Raw genomic sequence first — 12,743 nt, forward strand, 5'->3', positions numbered from 1 at the left:
GTAACCTTGTGACCATATACGTACCACATAAAGCTCTTTATAAATATCAAGGAGTGACTATGGTACAACAAACCTCCTAACAATACCAAGTTAAGAAAAAAACTAGACTATATGACTTTGTCCCTACCACAAGAAGTTCTATATACTTATCAACTAATGACATCATCTAAAACCTATTGTGATACAAGAAAGATGAGCAAAAAGATGAGAATGAGGTTGGAAGTGATATTCAGAAAGAGAGCAGCACCATGGGAAAAAATGAGTAACCCGGACATTGCTAAGTTGGAGGAGTCCATCACTAGCCTGATCAAGAAGAATGAGGACCTGGAGGATAAATTTGGCAAGGTTGCTAACTTTTCTTTGCGGGTGATGCATTCAGCAGCGATTACCCTTCATGGTCTCCCTACGGATGATCAGCTGCACATGCTTTTGTGCTTTCTTTTTAAATTTTCACTATGATAGCTAGTTTGTTGTTAGCCAAGGGGTCTTTTTTATGTTGATGTTTACTTGACTTGTTTAATGCCCACCAAAGTTTATTGGGTCAGTTATATGTATAATGATGACAATTTCATAGTTATTAGCAGGAATTTTGATATTAAAAAAAGAGGTTGGTTAATCATATGATAATGACTTTCCACCAAATTTTAACATTTTTTTTTTTCTGTTGTAGACCAATCCCCATTTTCACTGCTCTTTAATATGAAAAACCTATTCTAATTCAAACCTAACACATTATATCCATTTTAGGTCCCAATTCTTCGGTGTTAAAAGAGATCGTTCCAGACATGAAAGACTGATTTGAGTTGTATTTGACAGGATATACGGAAACACATGCGCTTGAGCTCGTGAAGTCTACCAGGAATGTTTCACACTTGTATAAATTTGGATTTGGTCCCAGACTCCCAATCGTAAATCGCAGCTCTTTCTCCAACCTGTCGCTGGATCCTACAGGTAAGTTAACCTCACCAGTATAGAATAATCTTCTGTTATCAAACAGATAAATTGTGGATGCAATGGCTTAAAAGTAATGGATACTGTTATCGGGCATGCTGCAGGTTATAGTATTTTAATGGCGTTTGTGAGTTACGAAAGCGTGTTTTGGCAGTCGAGAATGAGTGCGGCGTTTCGGACAGGATGGGCTTGCGTGCTGGCATGGATGGCGATGCAGTACAGTGACACGCATTCCGACTGGATGGCTTTCCCTCTCTTCGCATATATCATGGCTGTCACTGTCGTCGGAGAGGCCTCCCTCGGAGAAGCTCTGCGCTCTTCCTTCTCTGTAATGGCCGGAGTAATTCACGGAGCCATCCCTGCTATTCTCGTCTTCTGTGTCATCAAACCAGAGAGATTTAACACTTGGGTAACAACTCTGTGTGTCGCTCTCAGCAGCTTCCTCATCATGTGGTCGAAAATGATTCATGTAACGTCCAAGAGAGTGGCTTGCGCTCAGTTGGTAATGATTTATGTCTCGGCCTTCTCCAACAGGGAGAATTTGGACCCCGTTATGTATCCCTTGCGTGTTGCAGCCACTACTTTTGTTGGAACTGCCTGTGCCCTCCTGGCTCTGGTTTTTCCTCTTCCGAGGCTTGCCTGTTACCAGGTAATAAATACATTTGAGAGCTTTGTACCCATTTCATTATGTTTTATTAGATTGTATGAATCTATCGCTGGAAACTCTTGTCTATTCAATCAGTTTCAAACTTTCCTATTCTCTCAAATACTGTCAGATCTCAACATCGGTTTTTTTTTCAAAAAGTTTTGTGTCATATTTTAGCTTGAACAAGCTGGTTTTCATGGATTGGAGATGGGCAGGTTCAAGAGAAGAGTAAGCTGACTGCCCGCATAACATCAGAGGTGTTGAGGATTTTGGTCGAGGCTTTCAATACAAATGATTATGAAAAGGTGAATTCATTACGCTTCCAGGCTAAATCATTGTCCTCTGCAGGAGTTTCTATGCTGGAGAAAGTCCAAGACAAACAGGTATCAACAACAGTCACAGAAAACTTTCTTTCTTCCGACAAGATCTCTTTTCCATAGCTAATAGATGAAATTGCTTGATTTTTTCCTTTTTCCAAATTCAAAATATGACATAAATTATAAGTTCGTCTGTTTCGAAATATTGTAAATGAATTTAATTTGAAATATGCTGAACAACTATATGCTATTAATGGGTGTTTCCATTCATGACAGGCTGAAAATTTGAAGGATAGTTAATTTTTTATAAGTCTGATACTTAAGTCATTATCAATATTAAATTTATTATCAATATTTTTAAAACATACTATAAGTTTGTTTCACCAATTTAAAATATTAGTATACAAAATATGAACTTACAAACTTTATTAAATTGACATATATTGTTAATTTATAGTTACTTTTTAAAACTATATATTATTTTATAAAACAAATGAATTTATAAACTTGAAGATATGAGATTTTTATAAATATTTCTAATTTATATGTATATTATATTAATTTTTGACAGTTAATATATATATATGAAAGATATTAACATGATCAAACTGAATACACATGACAGACAAGGTGCGTCAAATTCCAGGCTATAGTTCTATGATTTGAATCAAGTTATTATCTCATTTTATATCTAATAATTAAAAAACACAGGTTTTATTATAAGATTGATTCTTAGTTTATTTCTAATAGTTAAATAATTAGAATTTTTTATACAAAGATTAAATCATATCTCTAACAGCTATCTTTGATTCAATTCATACTATTATATACAAGAGCTAATCAATAAGGGGCATTCTTTACAAAATCTATATCATATAGAAAACATCAATTCAATTGAATTCGTCTCTCATATGTTATAGCTAAATAATTATTATTGCCTACAAATCTAAATCATAACCTCTGGACTAACCTTCCATTCTATATATCAAGTTTCAAGCATCAAACTTTGATTCTTAATACATTTCTAATATCTGATAGTCACGTAATTAGAAACATTTTGATAAATTGTCTAAATCATATTGGGGACACCAATTTTTGACTAATTTCAATTGACAATAGCTAAACAATAATAGACATTTTCTACTTCTAAGCCATATGTCAAATGTCAATTCAATTGAATTCATATATAGCTAAACAATAATAGACATTTTCTACATCTATGCCATATGTCAAATGTCAATTCAATTGAATTCATATATAGCTAAACAATAATAGACATTTTCTACATCTATGCCATATGTCAAATGCCAATTCAATTGAATTCATATTTTATAACCAATAGCTATATCTACAGAGCTCTAAATCATATCTCTAACCCGAATCTTTTGACTCGCAACTACATTCACGTCTCAGATTCAAAACCTAAATAATTAGAAAGATTTTCTACAAAATAGATCATGTCCCAAGCACCACCCCTTGCCTCTCGATCGAATTCATACTCCACATCCACTATCTAACGAATAATGGACATTCTATATTATATATATTCATTGATTGGATGAGATGAATTTATTATAGTTGCAAGTTGCAACGAGTACTGGGTTTTTGCACTTCAGCCCATTGGCATCCAAAGTCATTTTTCTTGTTTTATTGGCGTGGAAAGTCCTTGCTGACGACTTTATTCGAGCAAATACAATCAGCTTGCCAGTTAGTAGCACGAATCGTGCAAATGCAATTGGCTATTGGAAAATGGTGGCACTGCTTCCTATCCTTTATGCGTTAGGTTTTCTAATACACAAGCTGTGGTGTCGCCACAGATGCACTTCTGTGTTGACCTAACTCTTATTTATCTCTAATAAAACTTTCTATGTTGCTGTGATATGACAGGATTACATAAGATGGGAGCTTCCATGTCTTGGATACCCATCTTCTCTGAAAGCTATAAGTACAATCAGCAATCTGAGGCAGTCCCTTGCAGGAATGGAAATGGCTCTGCAATATTCCTCCACTTTCAAGATCGGACCACTGATGCACGCATTGCTTAAAGACCCATTGCTCTATCTCGCAGAGTGTACCACCCTTGCTCTAAACCACGCTGGATCCGCCAGCTTTGCAAGAAGAAACACAAATAACGAGGAGGAACTCATTGTTGAAAAAGTAACAACAGCGCTGAATTCTTTGGACGAAGCCCTAACGGTACTCACACAAAGAGCTTATCACTCCACTATGCAAAAACCCAACCCAACAAATAAATCAGATGCATTCAGATGCTATCTTCCAACCTTTTTCTTTATGTTCAATCTGAAGTCTTTGTCAAAGGAGGCCATAGATGTACTGAGTTTGTCAAACCCAAGTAGTGAAAAATTGCAACAGATTGTACCAATGGTTAATGGAAATCAAGAAAACAGCACTTTATCTGAGAATGATTCTGATTATTGCCGGCTGTGCGCTGTGCCTCTAACAACTATATCCATTAATGTGGATGCACTACAGCAGGGATCACAGAAGGAGACCATTGTTCACAGGACCAGAAGATGGTTTTACCAAATATATAGGGATAGACTAATTGTAGCACTAAAATGCTCAATGTCACTGGGTCTTTCAGTATTGACGGGTATTTTAATCAGCCCAAAACATGGATTTTGGGGTGGAATTGCAGTGGCCATGAGCCTGACTTCTTCAAGAGAAGCGACGTTCAAGCTGGGCAACGTGAGAGCACAGGGCACAGTTGCGGGGTCCATCTATGGTGTAATCACCAGCTTTTTTATGGAGAAATACATGGTGCTTGGGACAGTAGCCCTAATCCCATGGGTGATATTTACTAGTTTTCTAAGGCAGAGCAAGATGTATGGCTATGCAGGAGGCCTCTCTGCAGTCATTTCAGCAGTCTTCATCCTCGGCCGAAAGACTTCATCCACTCCTTCAGATTTTGCAATTGAGAGAATAACAGAGACCATGGTGGGAACAGTTTGTTATATGGTGGTGGAGTTGATTCTTCAGCCACGCCGAGCTGCGACCATTGCTAGAAAAGAGCTCATTTTCACTCTTTCTCATATCCAGCAACACACTGCCGCCATTATTTCTTCTCAGGTCGCCCAACAATGCATTCATTCGTTGCCGGGGACTCTTTCACAGTTGAAAGAGAAGGAAAAGGAATTGAAGCATCGTGTTTGTAGGCTAAGAAGAAGTATAGAGGAAGCCAAGAACGAGCCGGACTTTTGGTTTATGCCATTCCCAGAAAATGCATACTCAAAACTCTTGGACGATGTTTGTAATATAGCAGAGCTTCTGAGATTTTCCCTGCGCGCTTATGAGTCCATTATTGAGAGCTGCAGCTCCAACGGTCATGTTTCCGTAGAGGCAATCTATGATCTCATCAGGGACGACCTCAAGGAATTTGGTTACAGAGTGAGTCGTCCACTTCAGTGTTTTGTAGAGGTCCTTCAAGTTAAATCCATTCCAGAGCTAATTTTTCATCGTGATCATAATCACCAACATGATCCTTTTGCAGACCTTGAAGAACACCCACATGATCCTGAAGACGCCATTGATTCTCTCTTGAAAAGTATCAAGGTGGTGGAGGCAAATGTATGCCTCAGTCGATTCAACAATGATTTGATCATCGCTTTGAGTGCACTTGTTTTCTGCATGGACGGGATGATGAAAGAGCTTAAGCAGGCTGAGAGTAACATTCATGAAATTCTTCAGTGGGAGAATCCATGGAGTCTTATTGACATGTGGGAAATCCACAGCATGCTTGACAGGGAAGTTTCATATAAAAGCTAAGGGTGGATTCCATTTTCAACGAACCAAATGGTTCAATTTATATGTGAATCCTGCGGCGCTGTTAATAACAGTTAGTGTTTCCTCTAAATAACTGGGCCCTTTAAACATCTTTAAACATCACATACTAAGATTTCATTTCAATATTAAAAGTGTTAAATAGTCAAAATTGACTTATTTTCCCAAACTTAATTTTTCCTTTAGTGTGTGATGTTTAAGGATGGCTCTAAATAATGGGCACAATAGACTTACTTAAAAAATATATAGTATCCAGTCCATCCATAGATTTGCTGTTTAAATACAATATGATCATGTTTGTGAGGTGTATGGATCCATCTATATTCACTTATTGAAGATATAATATAGGCTTCTTGATTGTAACAATCAAGTTTTAATAAAATTTATTTTAGATTAAAAAAAAAAAAATTGTTCACCTTTTTTCCTTTAGTTTGATAAATAATCCAATTTAGTAGAATTATAAACCTATTATTAATCTATAAATAATGTAACATTGTATTTGATGTTACAAAAAATCAAATTATATTATCTTATATATTAATTTTTTCGAAGCATAAATAAAAATTTGAGTTTAAGGAGAGTTATATTTAATTATATTGGAGAAAAATTCTTGCATGGAATTCTATTGACATTCACATTTCCATGTTCTTTTAGAAGTCATTTTGTGAAACACTTGGTCACCTTGTTCCATTCTTACTCATACAAATAATCATGTAGAAATGATGTCGTCCACTAACCCAACTCCTACAAATCTTTGAATTGCTTAATCATTAGTCATATATATATATGTGTGTGTGTGTGTGTGTGTGTGTGTGTGTGTGTGTGTGTGTATATACATACATATATATATATATATATATATATATATATATATATATATATATATATATATATATATATATATATATATGTATATATGTATATATATATATACATATATACATATATATATATATGTATATACATATATACACATATATATGTATATATATATATATATTGAATTATAATAATTAACATGTTTTTAGTTAATGCCTATTAGGGCTTTGATTCAATATCGGTGTGACACATTCTCTAATGCCACATGAACTTGAAGGAGACTAGATAATGAAACCTTGTATCTACCATAGGAAGCTCTCACCAATCGAGACCTTGCAACCTTGTACCTATCATAGGATGCTCTGACCAATCAAGGCAAGCAACTAGACAAACTCTTACAAATCCAATATATTAATAATTGTAATAAATTTAAATTGTCTAATTGTTTGTGTTTGTGTGTGTGTATTTGTATTTGTATCATCTTAATCACATCTATATCTATATCTATATCCATATCTACATAATGATTTATAAAAATATTTTTTATTTTAATAATGTAAGTCAAGTCTTTGACTATAGAAGAAGAAGAATAGATTTATAATACAAAAGAAACCAAGTTATCAAAACTAAAAAATAATTGATCCAACCTTATTTATCCCCACACCCCACACACTTGATATATATATTTGGTGTAAGTGAACATGCATCCATACAATAATAAAATCCAAATAACCCAATTCATAAGTCAAGAAAGTAAGCACACAAAATCTATATGAAATAGAACATACAACATACCCATGTAAATGTGGCACAAGATATAATCTAGGAAAATCTTTACGAGAAAACAATCCACCCTCGAAAAATATATATCATCCATTTATTATTTGGAAATGGATTGTATAACAATACATCCATTCAAAATATTTTAAAACATCATCCATAAACAAGCTTTCCATGTGAACATGCATGTAACTACACATCCCTTGTCATGCCTACAACTTTCACAAAATCTAACTTGGCTTAGCTCAACAGCTAATCTTGTAGTTTCTCTTATAAAAATAGACTCCCAAAAACTACCAAGTAGTATTACATAAATCTTGTTGTAAAATAACGTGCTACCTAGCCTAATTTGAATCCACAATTAGTATTGGCAATTTATTAATTTTCTTTCATGAATATTATATAATTAGGAATATTACAATGTTAAAATACAACTCATCAAGTGGCCTTAAGAATATTCCAAAGGGCTCTCTACACAATCATGTCTATTTAGATGCTCTTAGGTGCAATATATATAAAATAAATTAAGTACAACAATTATAACCATTATCATATAAGGTTTACAACACCTATTTTCCCAAAATTCTTCCACTTTTTATATACATTGAATAAGAGGCAAGAAGTTACCATAAAATAAATAAATTATCTAAGCCAAATATACCATCACAAGTCAAAGTGCTATGCTATAATACCCACAACAAGAAAAAGAAAAAAAAGTGACTACTATCAAATACATAAATGTTATCATTGCCTATCATGCTACTATCACTAGAAACACAAAAGAGGCCATCCAAAGTGAAATCCACACAACGTGTCATAAAAAATTCATAAGTTCTATCTTACTTAATAACCCAAATACAAACTCAATCAAAAGATATCAATACAACTTGGTAGCTATCAAGAACAAATAACAATAGTTGAAATGATACCCATAACAAGTATTATCATATTCAACTATTCATGGCTAAAAAATATACAAAATGTATCAAGTAAATATCATATCATAAATATATACAAACTTTAACATGCAACCAAAATATCCAAGTTTTGTGTCTCTTTCTCTACTCACTTTTCACTCCTTGGTTCATTCTATGTAGTGTGATTTTTTTTTCCAGTGTGATTTCCTATGATGATGTGGCATGTTATGTGGTTGAGGAACATCTCTTGGATCATGTATGGACCCATCCTTAAAAGCACATATACTTTTTTAGTCATTTATTGGTTCTTTTTTTTTCTCTTCAAAAGAAGGATGCATTTTTGTAATTAATTGCTTGACAGGCCAACTTGTGGTCTTGCTAACTTTATAAGGACTTAGACTAGGTTTAGAAATGTAAGTCTACAAGTAGACGAAAGTAGGAAGTATCAATAGAGAGGGCTTTGAGCTTTGGATTTGTAATTCTTTATGCTAGCTATAAGTAGGGAGGCCTTACAACCTGGTATATATATTTTATCATATGAGTTGCCTAATTAATCAATATCTATTCATGAAAAAAGTTGGTTCTTTGCTGCTAGATCTGTGTTTTCTTCCATGTATACTCTTGGCAAGGTGTTAGGAGACTAAACTTGGTTCCTTCCTTCCACCTACCTTGTGTCACATGGTATCAGATAATGGTTTTCTTTTCGAGTGAGTTTGGGAGCGTAGAAAACCTTAATTGGATTGGTTATAGGGTGTAAGATTTGGATTATGATGTACAACTTACAAAAGGTTACAATTCTTATAGGAACTATTGTCAAGATGGTTCAAAGTAGAGGAAATGCAAACAATGATATTATAGATATTATGAAATAGGTTGCAACAAGACTTGAAGTTGTTGAGATAGCCTAAATTAAGGATATACATCTTAAGGATGTTAATGATGATTGAGAAGTGGCACCTAGTCCTAATCCTAAACCTAAAGTAGAACATAATGAGAAGAGGCTTCTAAGAGTTTTAACTAGGGGAAAATCCACACCTATTGTTGAAGTTGTGTGTTATGATGGAAGGCTTGAGATTAATGTAGTGTTGGATTAAATCTCTAAAATGGATAAATTATTTGAGTATGCAAGTACCCATGAGAGTAGAAGGGTAAAGATAATAGTCACCAAGATGAAGGTTTATGCTTCACTTTGGTGGGATTATCTACATACTGAAAGGCAGAAAAGATCAAGAAATAGTAAAATATTATTGGCAAGATGAAGAAGAAATTTCTTCCTATAGATTACCAGGTTAATCTATTGAGGAGAATGAAAAATCTAAGGCAAATGGATGTGATTGTGAAATAATATAATGAGGAATTTTACAAATTGGACATCAAATCTGGACATGTGGATGATGAGGTTGAGAAATTTGCTAGATACATGAATGGATTAAGGACATTAATTCAAGATGATTATAGCTTTTTCAAGTTGGATACTATGGAATAATATGATCAGAACACCCTAAAGGCTAAGGAGATGGTGGTAGATCTAAAAGAAACATGATCAGAGACAAAGAGGAAATGGTGGCAGATCTAAAAGAAACATAGGCAAATTCTATGGATAAATTAGTAGATCTAACAATACAATGCAAGACAACGGAAAAACACAATAGAAGGAAGAATGTACTAGTAAGAGATTTAATTACACTAGAGGTAGCTATATTGGTTGCTCTTGAAATGGTAATAATGGTAAGAGTGAAGAGAGATTTTAGTTTAGGGGAACTTGTTTCAAATTTGGAGAGGAAGCACATAGAGCCTTTGAGCCTACTAATTTTGGTCCAAGAAGATTGGAGGTAGTAGCAGAAATGTTTTAGCATGTGAAGAAGTTGTTGAAACACCGAATGGACCTAAGAATGGTCACAACCTGATGATAAGAATAGCTATATGGAATAAGAAAACTAATGAAGAACCTATTTTGAGAAATTTTTTTATTCAAGACTAAATGCAAGATTGCAGGAAAATGTTAGAAAGTGATCATTGGTAGTTGTAATTCAAATGATTTGGCATCAGATGAATTGGTTAATAATTTGTAGTTGTAGAGATTGAGACATCCTAAGCCTTATCATGTTTCTTGAATCTAAAATGAGAATAAGTTACTAGTAAGTGAAAAATGCCTCTTAAATTCAATATTTGAAAGTATTATAATGAAGTTTCATGCAATATCATGCCTATGGATTGTTGTCATGTATTCTATTGGGTACAGAACTTGGCAGCATGATAGATAAGCTTTGCATGATGGTAGAGTTAAATAGCTATTTGAGTTATGGAAAGAGACAGGTATTGTTACCTTTGGTAGAGAAACCTTATGAGAACCAGTAATTGTACCATAGTAAGAGTATGTTTGGTTGAAGAAAATCAATTTGTTAAGCATGTGAAGGAACATAATGTTTGTTTTTCTTTGATTCCTAGGAAGATTGAGAAACAAGATGAACTTGAGCATGTATTAAGATTAAATATTTGTTGACTTAATTTCAAGGTATTATTTCTAATAATGTACCTAGTGGATTTCATCCTATAAGAAGTATTAGTCATTGTATGGATTTGATACCTAGAGCTAGTTTTTCTAATAAAGCACAACATAGGCTAACACTTTCTAAAATTGAAAAAATGAATACACAAGTGTAGGAATAGCTTGATAGGGGTTTGATAAGAGAAAGTTTGAGTCCTTATGTTGTACCTACTTTATTTGCACCTAAAACTATGACGAATGGAGAATGTGTACTGATTAAAGAGCTATAAACAAGATAACAATGAGGTATAGCTTTCCATTTCCTAGAAAGAATGACATAATGGATTATTGGAGTGTGGTGGCCCAAGATATTTAAAAAAGATTGATTTTAAAAGTGGGCATGATCATATTAGAATCAAGAAAGGAGGTGTTGATGGAAAATTGCTTTCAAGACAAATGAAGGTTTGTATGAATTATTGGTTATGCCTTTTGGTTTAACTAATGCACTTAGTAATTTCATGTGGCCAATGAATGAGGTTTTAAATAAATTATTGGGTAAGTTTGTGATTGTATATCTTGATCAAATTCTAATTTATATATAAGATGTACATTACTCTAAGTCCTTCTATCCAAGGGAATTCATAGATCGAGAATCTTGAATGGTGACTTAGAGCTCCATAGTCATGATGTGCAAGAGGTGCAAAATAATGGTTGTGGCTCGTAGATGAGCTTAGATATGTAGCCCCTTACAAGGTTCACCATGAAATGGGAGATTTAAGAACAAGAGAAAGAGTACAAATGTACAATAACCCACATGGAATGCAAAACAAATACAATTAAACTAAGAGAATGTGAAATACAAAACCAGACTAGCAAGCATGAAGTGTTACAACCTTCCTATTTAAGCTAGATGTAATATTATAATGCAAGAGAAGGAAAGCTACATCATATTCCATTATGCTAAATAAAATGATTATGAAGTAGTGCAGAAATGCCACAATCTCTCCAAATCTCCAAAGAGTACCCAAGATTCCTGCAATATAACGTTAGTACAAATATGAGTGTTGTGAGAGGAGGAGAGAACTCTCCCTTTTAAAGAAGAATAGACGATGGAGATTACGAGGCAAGAGATGTCTAATCAAGGGTGGAGGATGAAAGTGGACTGATCCATGTGCACAAGCATTCCCATCAATCATAATTAGGAGTTGAATTTTGTGCCCCATGTGAGACAACAAAATACTTTTATTTTATTTTTAAAGTGGGAATAATGCTTTATGTGTGCACAACTTAGGATAAGTGGGTAATGGGGTCTTTTATCTAATTAAAGGGGGAAAAGTTCCTTCTAATTAAATAAGAACTTAGGATATAGTGTTCAAACTAAAGGATAAAATTGAATAAATTATTTTTTGAAGATTTGATCAAAATAGGTAATTTAATAAATTTAGCAAAAATGTTAGAATGGGGCTAACAGTCTAGATGATCATTTTTTGGTGATTACATTTTCCCCTTTTTGACTAATGTGTGATCGATTTGGGAACACACTAAGTCAAATAATGTAGAAGCCAAGCAAGTGGCTAACTCTAAAGAATGAATTCCAAATAGGTTGCAGATCATGAATGCATAGTCTGTTAGTGATAGTATTGAACACTAGGGGGGGGGGGGGGGGGAGAGAGAGAGAGAGAGAGAGAGAGAGAGAGAGAGAGAGAGAGAGAGAGAGAGAGAGAGAGAGTATTAGAACCTGAGATGCATAAAAATATGTCAAGAAAAGAAAGAAGATAGATCAAGAGAAAATGGAAAGGTCAAGCATATGCTCCTGAGAAATAGATGACCATAGAAAAGCAATTTGCAACAACAATAGAATATTCTTTCCCCCTCAAGATTGAAATCAAAATGAGATAGAGAATATGCAAAAATGAGCTAAATATGATTAAATCGATATAAATTAAGCTCCATGATGTTAGTTATGCAATTAAGACCAAAGAGTGACCACTAAACAGTGAATATATGCCCCAACTTGAATAAGT

The 12,743-nt window shown here is 34.0% G+C and overlaps 1 protein-coding gene across 1 annotated transcript; it reads left to right on the forward strand.

Moving 5' to 3' along the window:
* Positions 1-210: 210 nt before the first annotated feature.
* LOC149543505 (uncharacterized) lies at positions 211-5,700 on the forward strand. The gene is made up of 6 exons (XM_089795804.1): positions 211-397; positions 817-951; positions 1,056-1,600; positions 1,813-1,980; positions 3,493-3,666; positions 3,802-5,700. Exons 1-6 carry the CDS (start codon positions 211-213, stop codon positions 5,698-5,700), a joined length of 3,108 nt encoding a protein of 1,035 aa, XP_089651930.1.
* The last annotated feature ends 7,043 nt before the right edge of the window (positions 5,701-12,743 follow it).

Source organism: Cupressus sempervirens, chromosome 8 (genome assembly GCF_028749045.1).
Source record: "Cupressus sempervirens isolate cs-2001-9-10 chromosome 8, ASM2874904v1, whole genome shotgun sequence".
NCBI lineage: Eukaryota > Viridiplantae > Streptophyta > Pinopsida > Cupressales > Cupressaceae > Cupressus > Cupressus sempervirens.